The following is a 20949-nucleotide window of genomic DNA, read 5'->3' on the forward strand; positions in this document are numbered from 1 at the left end:
ACGATAAGGCAAAGAGATACATGGCGGATATAGCAGGTGACTAACAACAAGAGATTAACCCTTTCGGTGTAGACAGACAAACTGAGACAGACGCAGTATCTGAATACGAGTTTCATTTTTCACTTTCTATACACATACTCCTCCTCAAACAGAAGTGAGGCAGAGAGGGTGTCACAGTTTCAGCTCAAATTCTGTAAAAAGCTCCATGTAATACTTTCATACAACTACTGATGAAAAATGCCAAAAAGCACCTTTCACGGGTTTGCGTGGTGGAGGTAGATGGTAATCGACACAATGGGCCGATGGAGTGAGTGTTTTCACAGAGGGAGTGGTTGCATTGGATGGCTGTCATTTAAGGGGCAAGAGAGGGGGCTTTGTTTGCAGTGTCAATATTTACGCTGACACATGCTGGATGAACACTGACTGACTGGGATGAAGTGCGTGTGTGTGTGTGTGTGTGTGTGTATTTGAGTGGGAGAAAGATCAGAATCAAAAAAGACCATTATCAGTATGAATGGACATCAGATGACTTGGTCTGATGAACAGATTCAAGTTTTAAACTACTACTGAATAACTTCTGTCTTGTTGATCGACCGGATCTACCTATCGGCCAGAGCGGGCCGGGTTTAGCACTTTAAAGAAGCCTTTCCACAAGATAAAGTTTAGAAAAGTCAACCAGCGTAGCATCATGTGATTTAACAGGTGACCAGTCTCAAATGGTCTCTACCTCTGCCACAATCTGCAAGTTTCATTTACCATGCAAATCAGAGAGATGCAAATGAGGGAAACACTGGGTCTGTCCCATTTCAGCAGTCCAAATACTATGCTGAGAGCTATCAACAGAGGCTATCAGCTTAGAATTTACAGTAGTTCCACACTTCGTTATCCTCTCTTTTGAATACACAATCCTTATAATAATTTCTCTTCCCTGAACTCTACTCTACATCCAATTCTATTTGACACACATGCGGTTGTGTAAAAGGTTTTTACTAGATAAGAAGATGCTAACACCAGCTTCAATGGGTCACACCGTTAGATCCTGCAAGTCTATTGGTCGTCTTGCAAACTACAATGAAAGGAAACTTTAAGCAGCCTGTCTTCCTTTTTTTTTTCTTGCTTACATATGAGGCCTGCAGCTGCGTGTCAGAGAAATGGTTATGTTCTTTTATGGGCTGTCTGCTGAATTTATACTGTATTCACAGCAGCAGCTGACCCTAACCCGAACACTGAAAGGAGGAGAATGTTGCCCCCTGTAGGTTTTCTGAAGCTCACAGAGCCACTGACATGCTCCTATTGCCTCCTAGTGCTCAACCAGACTCACTAACCTTTTCCTGTGGCAAAAACTCACCCAAATACACCGCAGCTGATCAGGTGTAAAACATTTATTTTCCATTGTTCACAGTGCTCAGAGATTGGAAACATACAGTCAAGACGTCACATGATTAGTTTGGTTTCAAAGGGTTCATTAAAAAATTTGACATTACTTACTAAGCTGGTGATAACTGGTTCCAGAATATTAAGTCCTTCAGTTGGCTAGCGACTAAATGGACATTATGAATATATACGTCTATTATTTTCTTTTATTTATTTTTACTGCTGAAGTGAATTGAGAGAAAATAGACATTTGAACAGTTTAATGACATCTGTTAGATCCTTCTCAGTGTTATTCTTTTTTTTTATATATATTTTAATTATTATCGTTTTGTAGCAGGTTGAACACACAAAAATTACTAAGCAACAGAAAAAACAACATTTCATTTCTACTCATTTACTGTGTTAACAGATCAAGTAACTCTCTTAGGCCAAATATGGGTGCTTTCCAGAGCATTGCACATACAGATGACAATCTTTCAAACTGTCAGGTGACTGATTATTAGATCAGTTATATTTGGGGATGGGACCGCATTACAGGATTACTTTACATTGCAGTTTATCAATCCAAGTAAGAGAAATCTCTCTTTAGATGAATAAAACGGAAAACACACCCAAACCTCAGTGCATATACATAAAAAAGCTCAACATTTACAGATGAAAATTGAAGCTATTTTAGCACTTTGTGCCCAATCTTGTAATGGAAACTAATATACTACACATAGAATACCATCTGGGTCTTTCTTTTGCCCTTCACAGCCAAAAGGCTTGTGATTTGGAGATGATTCATATAGTGAATAGTAATTACTCTGGTATAAAAACTTAGATATTCGCATTTGGTAGTGAAACCAGTATGGCTCAGTGACCTGCTGTCAGTGCCGATTCTGAGAGGTATTCAAATGCAAGGCTGCTCAGAGGCCTGCTATCTTTACAAGATCTATGTGATGGCAGTACCACTGTCAGATAGAAATGATTAAATACTGCAGTTTTAGGTAGCATGACGAGGTGTTCACTTTTTCTGTGCTTATAGTTAAAAACAGCTTTGCCCTTGCCACTGAGAGCTGTTAGTCAGATGAAGTCCAAGTAAAGAACTCAATTAGTGACTGAGCTTTCTGAGTAACTAGTAGCAATCAAAGGGGTCTATGACTCTTCATTAAAGTCTAAGCATGAAAAATAGCGACAACTGTGGGGCTTATGTATAGTGAAAGATTCAGCAAAGCTGTGAAAAAAGAAGTAATTTACAAAGAACCAGAGCTACTGATAGATAGAATTATGGCCACTTTCTTGCAACTTGGCCAACAACTTCACCTTTTTGTATTGCACCTGATAGAAAAAGTTCATATCACAGTAAGCGTAACCTCTCTTTAAAAAAGTCAGAGAAATTCTTTGCTATATCATTGGTTTACTTCCTCACTTCTCAGTATTTGAGCAGTGCATACATTGTGTTTTGGCTGGGTTGTTAGAATCATAACACCAGAGTTATTATTCTGTTTGGAAAGACGTAGGGCTTGGCCTCTGTCTGCACCGTTACAGCCTCATCCTTGACATATGTGAATCTCAAGTTTGACAACCTTATCTATACATATTTAGAGCAAACTGGTAAAAAAAATAATAACAATAATTTTATTGTTGGGCCAACTAGTATTTACAAATACTTGCCTTGTTTACACCAGCTATATATGGATCACTTCAACCACTGAGGTGGCAACGTTTACACAGTAGAGGACTGTACACATTCTTAATAAGGAATGACATTATAGGCTATTTCGAATTTAACTGATTCCATTCTTCCTGCATATGATTAATTTGATTATGATAAATTAGAATTTTAAATATTTGTAGCTACTAATTGGCCTGTGTTCATACAATACAGTGCACACAGTACAAGTGTGTAGTAATATAGAAGAGGTAACAGAGCAGTGAGTCAATGGATTGGCACATTGGCACCTTGGCAATGCTCAGTGAGGGTACCACCCCATCTGACAACAACACTGGATGGGAGAGCTAGCAGGAAGCAAATGGCTACAGTACTCTGTGTGTGTTTCAGTATGCTGGTATGGCTGAAGAATAACAGGCAACGACAGTTTGATCTTGTAAGAAAGCTTGTCCAGAAAATGGAACACCATTCCAAAATGTGTTTCACAGACAGACCAGGTTGCTGTTAAGGCTTCGTTGTGTATGAGCTTGTAAAGTGAAGCTGTTAGATAAATAAATGCACCTATTAAGTTGGTAAAAAGGTAACACCAGTGTAAGGATTGTATGATTCCCAGCATCCACATGCAGTAAAACCTCTGACAGACTGCTGTGATTCCAGCATGTGAGGTGCTGAGGTCGCACATCACAGTGAGATAACGTTAGAACAGTTCACAAAAAGACGATCACTCATGTTTGTGTCCATCCATCGGTGAGTCAACTCAACAGAAAAAAATCCAGAGTCACACCAGCTGAAGTCACCTGGTGCCAGTCAAGATGTATTGGTTGGTCTCCCAGGTTAGCGGTTGCAGTTTATACCTCGACAGAAGAACTTCGTGCTCAAGTTAAAAACGCACTTCAGTGAAAAGTAGACATGTGAGACACTTGTATGCAAGAGCATCCAATAGAAGTGCAAGCTGTACAAAAAAGAGAAAATGTGAAAAGAGCTTAGAGATACTGTCTAAAAATGTAAAAAGCATAGTATAGTTAATATATTAATATATCTCTCTCATACTTTCTTATATTTTGTAGTATTTTTTTCCAGCACAGTCCAGCTGACTTATTCAATTCGTATAATAATAATTTTGGCTTTTCTTCATTGTTCTATCAGCATTGTGCAGACACAACAATATGTATCATTGCTGATCCCTCTTCCTGCCTTCAGCCATAACCCTTCCACTCTACACCTGCCCCTCACTGCGTTTGGAGCAGGTATCACCGGATTAAAGAGCGAGGCATGACTGTCAAATTTACCAAGATTCTCAATCCCTCTCCTCTATTGTCTTTTTTCCTGCAGTGCTGAGGGACGCTCTCGCAGACACCCATCCTGCGCTCCCACTTTCAGAGCCCGTGCACACCAGTGGGAGAAAATATGTTGGAGGTCAAACAAGGAGCATCACAAACACTCCTCCTCCATTTACATAGGAAGATGAAACAACCCAAGAAACAAAACGAAGATTAAGGGACGCTTTCTCCCTCTTCGCCTTCTCCTTCAGGCTCCAGCTTGTCAATCTGGGGATGCGTTTGTGTTTCTAAACTTGTCTGTGCGTATCGAAGGCGGCTCCAGCAGGCCTTATTCTTGTGCAGGTGACCCATCATGGTCTGGCTGAGCAGGCTGGGCTCGGTGAAACGGTACCATTCTTCAAACAGAGGCTCCACAATGTAGGAGATAAAACCTAGGACACGTGACAAAAGCTGGGGTATGAGGACTGACAAATTGAGGTTGACCTGAGCCAGCTCAATAAGTCAAGGCACATTTCTTATGAAGGACACATGATAACACAATGCACATGTATGTGTGCGTCTTTTGCACTGACCTATCTGGTTGGCAGGGACAGAGTCAGCCTGCTGATTACACATAGGACTGATCTCCAGGTCAAATTTTCTCTCCAGGTCACCTGTTAATATCGGGAATAGATAATTAATCAAACTGTAAAAGAATAACAGAGATGTAGAAAAAGTTACATTATGTTGAAGTCAGTTTGATTGGTGTGTATCTTAAAATCTAGTTTTTTTTAGATTTTTCTCTTGAACTGAGTGAAGACAGTTTCCTCACCCTGCCTGTAGAACTCCTCACACACTCTCTCACTCCACTGCCTGCTCAGCTCCCAAGCACGGCAAGGGTTACAGATGTCGGCACACTTTAGTGCAATCTGAGGGCAAAGAGACAAAGCACTCCCACATACCTTACTAATATTTGATAAAATACAGATCCTGAGATTGATTTTGATATACTGTATTGTGGGATGAACTTGCTGCTCACCTGCAGCATGAAATGCCTGTGTGAGGCCAGTTGGAGGTCCAGGTCCTGATTGTCCAGATGTTCCCTGAAGGTCAAAAGGAACTCATTCTGTCGGCTGATGTCTGTAGCCAGGATGAGAGAGCCCAGCTGCTGTTCCATGTCCTGCCTGGGAGGAGTGAGCGAAAATATACTGTATGTTCCACGGTAAGTTATAATAGGGTATATACTCTTCCACTGCTCTTTAGAGTGATGGGATAAATGCTGAGCCGTATCCCAATCAAATATCTGTCGTGCTGTATCTGTGTTCTGTGCCTGTGCATATTCCTACCACATGTCAGCAGGCAGGTGGGACAGCAGCCCTGACTCCCGCAGCATGCCCACAGTGGACCTCCAGTGGTGACGCTCCAGCACAGATGTGTTCTGATGAGAGAGATTTCATCCATTTTCCAAACAGATATAGTCGCAGCTTTGACACTGACTCATCACTAGCTGAGAATACACCAGTAACCGGCACCATCCAGGTAGCGTACCTGGTAGAGGGATGCCAGGTGGTGTCTGGTCTTGATAAGGAAGGGCTGGTTGACGCCTGGATGGTCCACATCGTGGGAGGCCGCGGCCATCAGACCCAGGAACACGTCCAGAGGGCTCAGCTGCTCTGCCAGCTACAACACAAGGATGGTCCACATGCTTTTCATTGTTTTGGTTCCACACTCCAAATTTTCATTTAAACTCGCCTAAACTAATTTAAACCTATAATTAAAGTTGCCCAATACTGTGGAGCAATGAGACTAAACAAACCCTCATACTGCACAACGGATTAGGTTTCAATTCAGTTTTACTTTGTTCATTTATCTAGATGTGTGTCAGAGTATGCTGATAAATGCATGATGGCGAGTAAAGAACAAAATAGTACATTGATCAGAGAAGCAGCAGCCTTGACATCTCATGAGTGAGTCGGAGTGATCTGAAGCACACCAGCACATGAACGCATTTCACAAAATGTGTGCATTACTAAGTGCTTTACAGAGCAACAATGACATAAAACAATTACTGTATGAAGGATAAGATGCAGAGGGACTTAATCTGGTCAGAGGGTTTCAGGGATTTCTCTAGGCTTTGGGTAGATGCCATACTGAGCCTGAGTGAGTAGGAATTATCCCACAAGGAGCGAAGTTAATAGAATATGTCAAGGAGAAAACAGGCCAAGTGGATTGCTGCAGTGTGTGTGCATGAGAGGGAGCCTGAAACAGAGAAGGTGTGTTTGTCTGTAAATACAGTATAATTCCTACCTTGGGCTCCTTCAGGTAGCAGTACATGGCCTGAGTGACATCTGCGGCGTGAACAGCATTGTGGTAAGGATTCTGGGAGTGATAGTCCTCCTGCACCATACCTGGGAAGACAGATGAGGACATGTCCTTCCATATTTTATTCTGATATTAAAGCAATTTAGCAGGTGTTAAGACAGCCACAAAGCACTTCATAATTTTTATTGTCAGATTTAAAGCAGAATTTTTCTAATTATTCACGCTGGCTGTGTTGACAAAAACTTGCAACAATTGCGTTAACAAAGCAGAGTTGTGTTCTATCTGATAGCACCATGCAGCATGTGAATATTGGACTAGCTGTCACTTAGTACAATTTTTAATTTATTTAAATGTGTTGTTACTGCGGGGGACGTAAAACATGTGTCCCCCTCACATTGACATTGGTGGATGAGAACACTTCCTGCCACCTTTCTAGCAGCAGCTTACCCAAAAACCTGTGCAGTTTGACCATGTCCAGCTGGAAGTGATGAATGAGACCATAGACGTTGAAGAGATGACACATAAGCGTCACCAGGCTGTTACCTACAACACACGGACACATACAGTAAGAATAGTATTTTATGTGTCAAACACAATATAAATAAAAGTGAATAACGTTGATAAGTCATCTTACCATTTGTAAGACGATCAAAAAGGAAAATGTCAAAGTTCCATGTGCCGACTTTTGACAGCATGTGCTGGAACAACAAGACAAAGTTCTTGAGTTCATCTGTGATTCACATGTCGGTGAGCTTGGGGCACTCACATCTCTGCAACTTTACATGTTATGCTAGTGTGTGTCCTCACCCCAGCCTGTCCTAAATAGTCATCATCCAGCAGGTGTAGGGACCCGGGGGTGTGGGGCACTAAACCCCTCAGCAGCCTGGAGGCATGGCAATATCTCTGGAAGCTCAGCAGACGCTTAACTTTTCTCCTGGTGCCAGACTCTACCTCCCCCTGCTGGGCACTGGCTGAAATTATGAAGACAAAGTTGACTTCAACTGCACTGACAGGAACTGACAAACGTTATCTACAAGGGCTGCTGGAAGCACATATAATGAAAGCAGTTTGAGAATTTATACAGCTCTGCCAAAATACCTAAATGTTTGGCCCTTACTAAGCGAAAGTTCTTCTCCATCAGCTAAGCAGACAACTGCATGTACAAATTTTGAAAAACAGGCAGCACACTTGAGCTACATTTAACACGCCATTACTCCGATTCTGTCCCTGAGCTTCTCAGAGCATAACCAATAACTCACTCTACCTGAAGCAATAATTAACAAATATACAGAAATGTCACATTCATGACACGTTGAATTTCATTTTAACTTGTATGAATGAGAAAATGTGCTATAAATAGCATTACATGGAATTGGAGCTTGTGTCCATTCATTTAAGCGTTCCCCATGCCAGTGAAAATAAATGAAAAAGCACCCAGAAGGACACATATCCATCTATTTGCGTGATTGATGGATAACGTCATTAACCACGTGTTAACCTTTATTGTCTGAAAATCCTCCACACATTTGCAGTCTTAATGGCTATTTGATGTCATTTCTCAGAAACTCATCACATCTGACTCAGTGCGAATACTGAATGCGTAGGTACTGGGACAAAGCCTTGGTTCTTTTGAAAAATAAATCATGCAAAGAAGGACATGTACAAGTTTTGTGCGGTGTATATTCTTCATACATCTGAATTTCTTTTATGCAGGATTTGTGTATTACTGTATAACCAGATGGATCAATTTCTATATCCATTTAAAACTTTGGAAGCAAATATTATTTTAACTAAAAACAACAACTTCATTTCTAAGTAAATTAACAAAGGAGAGTGACATTAATAGATTGTCCTCTGTCATGGCCTATAATTGTAATCTGTGCAGTGTTCAACAACTTACTTTTCAGTATGTGCAGGTCAATCAGTGGGTATGAACCTCGTCTCTCGGCCAGCAACACACCAGCATGACCAGCGTTCAGTCTTCCATCAGCTAAGAGGGCGGAAGAAGAGTGAAAGAGAAGAGAGAGAAATGTAAATATTTGCTGCCATTACAGATAAACTAAACACCTCCCCCATAATCCATGAATTTAAATATCAGAAAAGGAGGTGAGAGATAAGCTGGGCAGCCAGCAGGGTGATGGGAGGATAACAGAGTGAAGAGATTTTCATGACGGTCAGCCTCATGAAAGCAGATTTACAGTTGCCTTTAAATCAGCTGCTAATAAAGAGAGGATCTTTGACTCGGCTGAATCACCAGGACATCACACATCTGGTCCAAGTTTGCCTGAGGAGAGTGGATTTCACGCCACGGTGCAGCTGTTATGGTGCATGTTTGAACACTTGTTAATCATCAGACTGCTTACATACTGCTCCTGCAGTCATCATTCCTGTTTTGACTGTAGCAATGCTGGCTGTTTGTCGCGATTAACTTTCAAACAATGGGAATTCTTAACCTGCATGCTCCAGACCGACGGACAGAAAATGTTTCTGGTTTTCTTTTCAAACAATCTGATTTTAAAAAAGGGAATGTTTACTTTCATATGTTTGAAGTGCCTTTGTATTTGTGACATGCTAACAGTACAGTGTCTCTTGTCTACTGTATGAATTCTTTCCTCAGGAAATGTCTCGTCCCAAAGGTAAGTTTTTAGGGTTCATCCGTGCTGTGTAAGCACCTATCAGAGGGAGAGGGAGCACAACAGTGCAGTGTGTCCTTGAACATCAAATACAAATTCTGTTTGAAGTACACAATCCCCACGCCCTGAGGCCAGTGACAACAAGGCACAACAAAACTAGGCTCTAAGTCACAGCACACACAAATTTCCACTTGAATGAACTAAAAACTATGGGAATGCTGAATAATTTACCGATCAGATGTGAGGAACTAGAGCGTATTATTTCCTGGAGGTTGCCGATTCACATCACCTCTGTGTTTGCCACTAACAAGAGCAGCTAAATGATCTGTTAATGGGGTTGGAGTCACTGTGGTAACCCCTTTAGGTTGCCAGATCTTGCCTTGTAAGCACGAGTTTCCAGCTGAGTGTTGGAGCAGGTGTTGTGGTTTTGGTAAATGTCTGTGTGTGAGTGCTATGTAGGCAATTCGGCTGTACATAAAGGACACGCTGGGAAATTGAGATCATTCCCTATTTATGTATGTTGTAGTCCAAATAAATATAAACCCCTCGGGGGAAGTGACTGTTGAAGCCGGATGAAGTGAGGCAGACGAGTCCTGCTGGCCTAGTTTGAGCAAGAGAAGGGGGAAAGCCTCTTTGCTTTTTTATCCTGCATCCTGGCAGGGAAGGAGAAGGAAATACATCATCTGGAAAAAGCACCGCAGAAACAAAGTAACACTTAGATCACCCCCAACACACACACACACACACACACACACACACACACACACACTTTAGTTCACTCCATACGTCTATTTTATGTGTCATGCCATCCTTCATTCCTCCCTTACTTCTGGATCCTGTCTCTACATCCTCCTCTTTATCACTCTCTCTTTCTGTCTCCATCACCGCCAGCCCATCCTTCATATTCAACAACAGCCCCTCCACCATCTGAACCATCTTTTGCCCACCCCCCCCCTCCTCTTTCGCTCTCTTCTTTTAACTCTTTGTGCGGTAAATAGGTCATTGTCTCCATGCGCAGCAGAACTGGGTCATTTGGGATGAAAACGTGAACCAGTTGCAAAGGATGTTTAAGGATGCAGCAACGCACACATACGCCTTTTCTTGACCAGTGTATGCATGCACACTCACACACACATGCACATGCACACACACACAAGGCCAATTCCATGATTACAAATACATAAACAAGATCACACACTTGGCACACAGCTTGCGCACACACACTCTCTCTCACACACACACAAACACACAGACTATGTTCACTTGGCTTCACTAAATCTCTGGATGTTTATAGCACAAATTGTGTTTTGGGTCCGTTTTCCTTCTCAGAAAGATAATCAGACACACTGACGGCATGTGCTGCAACAACACTTGAATACAGATGTGTTTTGAACACAGTAGATGATGATTCCTGCAGATGTTTTCGGGGCATGCATAGATTTATACAACACACCCACGCTGGCTGGCTTTAATGTCCACATACAGTGAACTCACAGTCGGAGCCAACATTTTTCTCTCTGTGTTTGCACAAAAATTATTTATATTCATTGTGATCTGCCAGAAGCAGCAGCCAGATGCATAAAAACAGCAGTACAAGCCAACATGTTTAAGAATGAGAAACATATCTTAATATCTTTCATTATTAACATGAACTAATTCAGCAAGTAACTCCATTCTTGGTTTATCTATCATTTAGCCAGTTATTTTATCAATGTAGTGATTAATTATCTGTTCAGTAAAAACAAGAAAATATCAATTAATAAATCTGTCCTATGCTGACATGGTCAAAAAAATGTTTTATCCAATCACTTGTTTTATATCATGGAAGTTAGGGTCCTTTTGAATGAGACCCTGTGACTTTTTGGTATTTTTTGCTTCAAAAGGGCTTCAATAAATCAATACAACAAAACAAAGAGAAAAGTCTTTATCTGCACTGTGGAAATCACACACTGTGTTTTAAATACATTTTTAATTGAGAGTTCCCATACTCCAGGGCTAAATGTCAAAAAAAGAAAAGAAAAAAAAAATATTTTTTTGCACTAAACTATTGAACTTTAAAAACGATAGTTGCACTTTTTCCACTGATATCTAGATACCTCTTCTTTACTTTAGTAAACAAAATGGTAATTATGATCTTTGAAGGCATTTTCAGCCTTTGCTACGGTAAATGCCAAAATGACTCACTATCACCACAGACAAAACATCTTGCAGTCTCTTGAGAATTGTTCTATGTGGTGAAATCAAACGCAGAGCAGGCTGACTTTCATCGTCCGTAAGAAGTCATCCGATGAATGAGATCATCACAAAGTCAGCTACATTCATTTGTCCATTTTCCACCTTCTGAGTCAGAACCTGCGCAAAGGTAATTCCCTGCAGTATGTTTCATCCCCTCATCTCAACTTTTCAAGAGCAAAAATGAACAAAGACTGAAATGTACAATGTTCTATTTCCGGATCGGCGAGCTGTGTGAATACCAGAGTTAAGGTTTTAATGCAGAATGGTCACACCACTGAAAACAAAACATTACCAGTAAATGTGAAAAAATCCTCTAAATAAAGTCAGCCTTCGTGTTGCAATAGTCAACGATTCATCACCACCACCTTATGTGAAACCTAAGCGTTATTATATATCTTCCTATCTTTATTATTGAGCATAATTGTAGCTTTGAAGTCATCATGTATGACAACTATCAATGCTACTCTGCATCATCAGTGCCAATGCTCCAAACAGATGGACACGGGCTCTGTTGATGGCGTCACATCGGTGTCATCAGTACAGCTGCAGCCCAGCAGATGGTTACACAGCTTTATTTAATGGACACTCTGGCTTTACAGCCCAAATCCCTCTTTTCACCATTTACTCTGGCCGACTGTCTGAACTGCTCTGAGCCACGTCTCGCCCCACGTCACTTACAAACACGCCCATACGTAAACATGCAGCCAGAGCCGTGCCTGTCAAAGATAATCTGTCACATCAACAGCGGTGCAGTTGTCAAAAAATGAAATGTTGCATATTTATCTGACAAAATGGATGCACAACACAAAAACAAGTCATTATGCTTGGGTCATTGAAGGAGTTGCAGACTCCTTTAATCAGGCAACCAAGCAGCAAAGTTTTCCCAAATAACGACATGTTGTAAAGGGAACAAATAAATCTAATAGAAACACCATTTTAGGTCACACACCACATGCTTTCTGCTGTTTTCTTGTAGCTTACAGGGATGCTGGGTCAAACCAAATCAAAACAAATACAACTTATATTTACATTTATTCATATTCTACATATATTTTATATTTTTATTTACATTTTCCTGTAGGTTGCAGTGACATGAGAAAAAAAGCATGACTCTTATTTTGTATTTCCTGATGATTTCAGAGAAATAACTCCTGGCTTTACTTTACTTGTAACGTGTTATGTGGAAGTTACCTTCAAGATGTGTGCTCCTGTCCTCTATGTCCTGCTTCCCCTCCTCTACCTCCTCCTTCTCTGCCTCCACCCATCTGCTCGCTTCACTCCTCTCGGACTCCCGAGGGCCTCCCCTGCGCGCCCTCCAGGCTGCCCTGAGCTGCCGTATGAGAGCTGGAAGTTCCAGGGCCAGCGACAGGCCTCCACAGGTAACTGGAGGAGTCCTGAGAGGACCCCACACTGGGGAGTGGGACGCCTCATCTTGACAGACACCAACGTCAACCCCGACACCAAGACCGGAGTCCCGCATTCTGAGATCTGGGCCCCACAGCCCCTCTAATACTGGCATCCTCACACCACACAAAGATACAGGGATGATGGACAAGTGAAAGGAGATTAAGGTGAAGATGGGAAAGAAATTAATGAGTGGAAAAGAGAGATGAATGGTGGGACAAAGAGAGAGAAGAAGGAAGAGAGACGGCGGAGGGAGAGGCTCACTGTCAGGTACCCATGGGTGAGAAAGAAGACAACCGACTGAGATAACAGCAAGTCTGGATGTAGGGCAGAAGAATAAACACTGCAGGGAGAGACAGAACTAGGAGCAGAAGGAAGGAAAGAAAAGATAGAAATTAGATCGGATGAGGATAAAAATGAAAGATTAGATAAAAAAATTCAAAGCTTGGAAAAGCAAGAGATAGAAGAGAATCCGCCCATATCCCTGTCTCTCAGATTTGGCCACTGACACTCTGCTGCCTCTTTCTGCCGCAATCTCTCTCCCCTCTATAGCTTCACTCACGTCAGCCTTGTTGTGGAGTCTCAAAGCCCCTCCTCTCCCCACTCTGAGCTCACTATCGCACTGCTCTGCTCTATTCTGCTACCCCAGACACAGACCAATAGGATTTGTCTGAATGTTCATGAGGCTTTGGTTTTCACAGATGCATCCTCTGTCTCACAGTGAGGTCAGTGGGAACAGCGCTGTATAAAAAAAAATAGATAAACATCTTTAAGAAATATGAACATGTAAAATCTGATTGCATACAATGACACTTGTAATAGTTCAAGTATTTACTGTGTGTTATTTAAGAAATAATGAAAGCACAGAAAGCTGCCAATCTTTTTTTATTATTATTTTTATGTGAGGCCGGGGTGAAATCCTTTCAAATCTGAACATTTAAGAAAGTGGAATTCATCCATTCCTGTCCATTTTATGGCCTAAATGTTTCAGTACTAAATGTGTGTATAGTTCATTGACCTTTGAAAATACAAGCTCACACTCTGAAACAAAAACATCATGAATTCATTGTGCTAAAGGCAAAACAAGGTAGACAAGGTACGCAACATGCTGTGAGTCACTGCACACCAGTTACACTTGAGTGGATTTGATCTGATTTATTTGTTAGAAATTCTCACACAGTTGTTGGTTTTAAGGACAACCAGGATTTCAGAGGATAGAAGCAGAGGAACACGATCCGTTAAAAACATTACAATTTTGGAAGACACACAAACAAATGTCGAAGTTGAAAATTGGAGGTGATCATCAATTGTATCCAAGACTATCCTAAATTAATAAAGTGCATGCCTTTATGAACTCAAACATCAAAAAACTTCCTTACAGTTGTCATGTGTTATGGAGGACATAAAACTAATTTAATGTAGTGACCCAAATTGGTTTTAACTCAGATGAGCTGTGGAGAACTGTGGGACTGACAGTAACCTCTATCTGTACAAGTAGTACAAATACCTAAAGGCTTCTCCGTGGCTGCCTAAAACCACACATTCATTATAACACTGAATTTAAGTGAATAAAAGCGAGTCTTTGTTTAATCATGTAGGACCCAACCACTCTATTTACCACTGAAGTGTTTGAAATGTTTCTTTGAGCAACAGTCACATTCTGAAAATAGCATTGAAACAAACAGACACACACATATGCGTGCAAAAGACTCAGCCGGGCAAATAACCTTGAACGTGACATATCAGACGCCAGAAGTTGATTGCAAGAAATCACGAGGCAAAAAGCTATAGATAAAAGATACTGACTGTGGGAATGTGTGAGAAGCAGGCAGTGCGATAACGCAGATGATTGATAATGCAATGTGGCTATGCACTTGATGTACAGCTGTCACTGTGATCAGCCGCTGCTTTTGAGTGTAAACCTGTATATTTTCATGCAAGCTTCAGTGACATCAAGAGAAACAAAGCATGTCTATTATTTTGTACTTCAAAGTAAACTAACATTTTCCCCCAGTTTCTCCGCTATGGGTTTGGACTTCTTTCTCCAGCATACATCAACCAGTTCTTCTTTTTTTGTGTACCACCAAAAAGTGTTTCTATTCTATTATACTGCACTCTGAAAATAAAAGGGAAAAAATGGAGATGGCAGATAAAGCCACTGTAAAGTCTTCCGAGAGCTGGTAGTGAGCAAACTGGAAGAACAAGGTGAACTATGAGTGGGCTGCGTTGAAACCTGATGAGATGGATTATCACGTAATTCCCACGTCAGACGCACAGATTCACCTGATTTGATGCTTGCTGTTGGTTACCATTTCTCCTGTTAAGTCTCTCTGTTCTGCTTCTTTTCCGGTAACAAAGGTCAGATGCATTTGAACAGATTGACAGGATCAGAGGAAAAACTGATTAAAATCTGTCTATGTATAATGTATGATTTGTATCTCGGGCTATAAAAGCCTCATCTTGGTAAGTTCAGTCATGATCAAAAGGCAAAATCCTGACAATGCTGAAAGGTTTAAAAAGAACTTGTAATGCCGCTATAAAAAGATGGACAGTTATCTGTGCTGTTGAAACACATTTCAGAAAACTGGCAGTGATCACGTGTGATTTAGACTGAATAGAAGAAAACACAAGTGATGATGGCACAGAATGACATATATGAGTTGATGAGGTCAGTGGGGATATTCAACAAGTAACAGTGAAATGAGCCCCCCATGAGCCCTCGCTCATCCCTCTCAGTCTCACAGACACACACACACACACACACACACACAAGAGTAATAGATTCTTATTGTTGATGCTTTGATTTGTTTGGATTAGTTTCCCTTAAGATGACAATAATTTTAATTCTGCCTTCCTGCTATATATTTGAAGTTGCTTCACACTTCCACTGAACTTTTAAACAAGCTTGACATCATTAAACAACCAGCTTTGGCTACAATTCAAGGTCTAAGTCATCAAGGTCTCAGACTGCCGTTATAATACACAGCTACTTTTTACTTTACTCCAGTCCAGACATTGTTTCAAAAAACATGACTGGGAAAAATTCTACCGGTAACATTTAAAGGCTTCTCAAGAAAGTGGACTGGACAGTGCGGAGTGTATAGATAGAGATAGCAGAACCATACAAAGGCCATGGAGGCTAAACCAGGCCAAAGGCCAATGAAAGCCTGAAGCAGAATAACCAAATACTTTGAAACACCAGACATTTCAAGATTAATACACACATTGCAGACCTTTAGCAAACGGTTATTGTGGTCAGTTAGTGTTCTTACCCAGCATGCGAACTTGTATGGCATTCTGCTCCGACCTTTTACATGTGACAGCTCCACACCTCTGAGGGAGAGGCAGAGAGAAAGAGAGAGGGAAAGAGATTAATATTACGGCATCCAAAAATACACACCGCTATCTAACAGCATCAATGAAGCTGACTAATAAATAGAAACTGTGCCAAAAGTCATGGTGTCTTTGCTCGAGAGGCTTCACACACTAACGGACGTCTTTTGCACCAAATTGCTGCCCTTCATTAGAGAACCTTTGTCCACAAAACATATCGCAGACTATATCTGGCTACATTTCCAAATATGGGATATTGATTCTGATCCAATGTTGATGTAAATGGAGTTTCAAAAAATTTGAATCAAGAATTTGTGACTGGATTACAGACACCTGATTGGACATAATTCATCATTGTAGTGAGCAAGACAGAGTAGGTGTATTTATACTGGCATCTGCTTTTCTGGCAGCAACATGTCTGTGGGCTGCACAACACTGAAAAGTGGGTCAGGAAGGAAAAGGGGCACTAACTGGCAACTGTTTATACATTAATCACATGCCTCCACATGGCTGGTCCTCAGAGCATTAAGTCATCTTATTTTAGATATTTTCTATCAAATGTCACATGTTTTTGTTGTTGGAACAGGTTTCAATGAATACAATTCAAAGAGTATACTCACATAAACTGACCCAATTAAAAGCTGGACATTCGCCATTATCATTTCAAATAACTAAAAACTACCAGACTTAAATATTTTCACCATCATTTTGTTTCTGAGATATTCCCAAAACAATCAGATATGCTACTAAAAACATCTTAGGCCAAGGTAACGTCTCAATTTATTTATTTCTTTTTTGCTTTGCTCAACAAAGTCTAAGTAAAAAAGTGGATATTGCTTAATTTTCCTGAGGATCAGATAAAAGATTTTAAGGTTCTTTTACAAGTTTTTCTATGTCTTCACGGTCTTGGGCCCTTTTATTTATCTGACCTACTTTTACCATATCAACCCTCGCGGACCCTGAGGTCCTCCGGCATCGGCCTTTTAACCATTCCAAAAGCCAGATCCAAAACACATGGGGAGGCGCCATTCAGTTATTATGGCCCCCGACTGTGGAACAGCCTGCCGGAGAACCTCAGGGCCGCAGAGACTGTCTATGTTTTTAAAAAGAGGCTCAAAACCCACCTTTTCAATCAGGCTTTCTGTTATTTCTTTATTCCTTTTAATGAGGCTTCTTATCATATTAAATTTTTATTTTATATGATTTTAGCTACATGTTTTAGTCCATTCATTTTTATCCCCAGTGTTTCCTCATGGGGGCCTGCCACACTGGGAGTTGCTTTTGGTCTACTGATGGGGTTGCTGTCCTGTGGGTGGCTCCGCCCCACGTGGCAATGTGGCTCTGCGCCTTGTTATAGGGCCTCTTGTCTGCCTGGGTCGGGGTCGTCTCTGTGGCAGTGCTCCCTAGTCGTGGGCCAGGAGCCCTCTCAGGGTGGTTGGCCCCCAAAGGTGGCTTTCTTCTCACCTCAGGTCTTGGCGCCTGTCCATGTTTCTCTAATGACAGCTAGTGTGTGTGGGTGTAAACTTGTGAGTCTGACTGTGTGTGTATGAGTGTCTGTATGTGTCTGTGTGTATTTGTAGGGGCGGGAGGGTTGGGGATTTTTTTTTCTCTTGTTTTTAAGCCTCTATGAGGTACTTTGTGTTGCTTTCATGTATGAAAAGTTCCATACAAATAAAATTTGATTGGTTTGAATTTGATTGAACTTAGTAATTGTTTGAACTCTCATAAATCCTGTGCCTGTACAGTATATGTGAATCTTCTGTGAAGACTTCTGTCACCTCACTCCAACCCCCTGCAAAGTAATACGAGTCTTGACAAACAAATATTTTCCACCATCCACTCTTGCCTCAACAATACCTTTCCCATCGCCATCTGATAAACAAAAATGGATAGAGTACATTAACTGTGTTGTAATCTGCCACTGTACCCTGATCCTAATTACAGAAGACTCAGTTCAGTCCATTTCCCAGTTGAGGTCATGTATTTATAAGAGCAAGTAATAGCCATAATAGTTTTAATGGCTGGACATCTGTGTGCATAGCAGACAAGAGTTGACTGAGTGCATCCAGCGGTGTTGGTTTAGAGAAATATGACAGAAAAGAGAAACACACATAGATAAAAACCAGGTACCCCGGCTGACCTGCTGAACACATAACTTACCAGCTGTTATCTGTTTCTCCACAGTGCTCAGAATAACATCTCTGGAGGAAAATAGTCATAAACAGGTACCATGAGTGGGAGGATTTACATCTAAATTGGCTCACTGCTGTTTACTGGCGGGCAGGAAACAGGCGGATGGAGACAAACCAGAGGCAAAGACTGTTCACTCATCCTGCCCACGTGGTTATCGCATGTTTACAGTACACTCTCATCATTTTTTTCCCCCATGATCCATTACTGTGTACTCACATCATTTTTCTCTTCCTCTGAAAAGCTCTCCAGTTAAGTCTCAGTATTTGGTTATTAATGGCACCCTGCTGCCAAACTTTTAAAATAGTCTGTTCACTATTTCCTGTATGATTTGCAAAGATGGGGGAATGTTACAGTGGTATGTCTGTTCTACATAATGTAGGAATTGAAATAAGGCTTGGACATAAGAATTTTAAAAATAAGAGATAAAAAACTAAATTACCAAAGAAGTGGTCAAACAACTTTTCCAATGAATCTTGTTCCAATAATGAATAAACAATAAGGGCAGAAAAGAAGACTGATGCAGATAAAGGTATACAAACCAAGCATATTACACAACCAATGCCACGACAACCAAACACCATGTGTTGAGAGAAGGAGCAGATTGAAGACAAAGTTGTCTTTGTCAAACTATTTCCAAGTTGAATTATCAGCTCTACTGCTAAAAGTTCTGCCAACTTTGACATTTCTGGAAAAGTACTTTCACGTTCAAATAAGCTGATCGAGGACAACCACTCAGCACAGCTCTTCACTACGAAACAACATTTTCGTTGTCTGTATTTATTCATGACTAAGAGAGCTGTTCTGTTCGTTTCACATTTATACTGTCACATGTGACCAGACACAAACACCGAGTTATAGCTCCATCTGCTGCACATCTACCCTCCTTACATGCGATCTGCAGTGTCCTGGCTGCAGGCTGTCTGCTGTCTACACGCTGACTGAAACCTTATAATAACACAGCAAAACACTGCAGCTCACTGAAGACGCTTGAACAAAGCAGATCCATCATGCTGTTTGTTTACCATGACCCCCCCCCCCCCCCCCCCCCCCCCCCCCCTCAAAGCAATGTGCCAGCTGTAATCACACAGTCCACTGACTGTAACACCCCACTGAGGACATTTTACAGGTCATAACAGTGTCAGGGTTTTGTTTTTAGTTTGGTCTCACCAGGCCTGTGTGCCTACCTGGATCGTTAGACAGGACATTTAACCATCGTGGCTGCTGAATCCGACGGAGCCTGAAGCCAGCCCAGAGTTTTCATGTCCAAATAGGACGAAAGGTGGCCGTGTTGTCCCGGCTGACAGCCGCTTGTCTTTCTTTCCTTTAAATAAAAATAAATAAATCTATTTCATCCTCCTCTCGCACTTGTGTCTGACCTTACGTGGTTCTTTAAGAGAAGCTGCCGCTTTTTCCTCCGCCTGTCAATGAGCCGCAGAGGGGAGGGGCCGACAGGGGCGTCACGGAGGGGGGCGGGGCATCCATTCAGTTTGTTCCCATGTGCTGTCAGTCCGCTCAGACTGGTAAGAATATAAACACATGGCTGCTCTTATTGCAGACTTAATGGTCACGTTGGTAGCAAGTAACTTTGAGTTGTAGGCCTACAGGTTTTGCATTGTGCTGAGTTCTTTATCCTGAACCAGACTATGTCTCCCTGGCCCTGCTTATGTTACTGTTACTCAAAGGAAGTGGGGTATGTGGGTGCAGTCTTCTTCCTCTCTATATCTGGCTCCACTCCCGTGATCTGCCGCTGGCGGCCCTTGGTAGTCCCCCTTTTGTGTAAAGAAAGAACAGACACAAACCACAACCCCGGTGTATCTTCTGCATTCAGCCTCCTGGTAGGAGGCAGACACAGGAAACCTTGTTCAGGTATCACAAGGTGGTGTCTTTTCAAAAAGTGTCACCATGCTACATATGTCAACATATACAAAAAGCACAGAAAAAAAACCACAAATAGTTAACTGATCAAAACTCAAATTAACAAGGGGGGTAAGGACTTATTTCTTACCCGGAGTACGGAGTCCACCGGTTTCCTGCTAAGAACCATGGCCTCAGATTTAGATGTTCTGAGCATCATCCCAGCCACTTCACACTCAGCTGCGAACTTGTCCAGTGAGCACTGGAGGTCAAAGACCAATGGCGCCAATAGGACCACATCATCCGCAAAAAGCAAGGATGTAGCCCTCAGCTCCCTGAACTGCAGCCCTCCTCCCCCACGACTACGTCTCGATATCCTGTCCATGAAAATAACAAACAGGATTGGTGACAAAGCACAGCCCTGGCAGAGGCCAACCCCCACCGGAAACAAGTCCGACTTATTGCCGAGAACTCGGACACAGCTCTCGCTTTGGGAATACAGGGATTGGATGGCCCTCAGAAGAAACCCCCTCACCATATACTCCAGCAGCACCTCCCACAATATATTCTGAGGAACTCGGTTGTACGCCTTCTCCAGGTATATAAAACACATGTATGCTGGATGGGTATACTCCCAGGCCCCCTCCAGGATACGTGCAAGAGCAAAGATCTGGTCCGTTGTTCCACG

At 41.8% G+C, this 20949-nt stretch overlaps 1 protein-coding gene across 2 annotated transcripts; it reads right to left on the reverse strand.

Annotated features, from left to right (window-relative positions):
* Positions 1-1367: 1367 nt before the first annotated feature.
* Positions 1368-19783, reverse strand: LOC115037805 (cAMP-specific 3',5'-cyclic phosphodiesterase 7B). 2 transcript variants are annotated; one of them, XM_029496547.1, is made up of 14 exons: positions 19592-19783; positions 16154-16214; positions 12669-13622; positions 8510-8599; positions 7417-7580; positions 7244-7307; positions 7057-7152; positions 6595-6695; positions 5836-5967; positions 5634-5725; positions 5327-5471; positions 5120-5216; positions 4881-4961; positions 1368-4739 (listed from the first exon to the last, which is right to left on the reverse strand). In XM_029496547.1, exons 3-14 carry the CDS (start codon positions 12994-12996, stop codon positions 4522-4524), a joined length of 1608 nt encoding a protein of 535 aa, XP_029352407.1. In that variant the 5' UTR covers positions 12997-13622; positions 16154-16214; positions 19592-19783; the 3' UTR covers positions 1368-4521. The 2 variants fall into 2 exon arrangements, with proteins under 2 accessions (XP_029352407.1, XP_029352408.1); XM_029496548.1 differs by lacking the exon at positions 12669-13622.
* Between the last annotated feature and the right edge of the window lie 1166 nt (positions 19784-20949).

This window comes from Echeneis naucrates, chromosome 24, assembly GCF_900963305.1.
Source record: "Echeneis naucrates chromosome 24, fEcheNa1.1, whole genome shotgun sequence".
NCBI classification, from domain to species: Eukaryota; Metazoa; Chordata; class Actinopteri; order Carangiformes; family Echeneidae; genus Echeneis; species Echeneis naucrates.

Coding starts and splice junctions, on each gene's coding strand:
- LOC115037805 (XM_029496547.1), bottom strand. CDS start 12,996: ATGCCAGTATTAGAGGGGCTGTGGGGCCCAGATCTCAGAATGCGGGAC. Junction 5,472..5,633: donor CACCTGCCTGCTGACATGTG/GTAGGAATATGC, acceptor CACTCCTCCCAG/GCAGGACATGGAACAGCAGC. Junction 5,217..5,326: donor ACAGGCATTTCATGCTGCAG/GTGAGCAGCAAG, acceptor CTTTGCCCTCAG/ATTGCACTAAAGTGTGCCGA.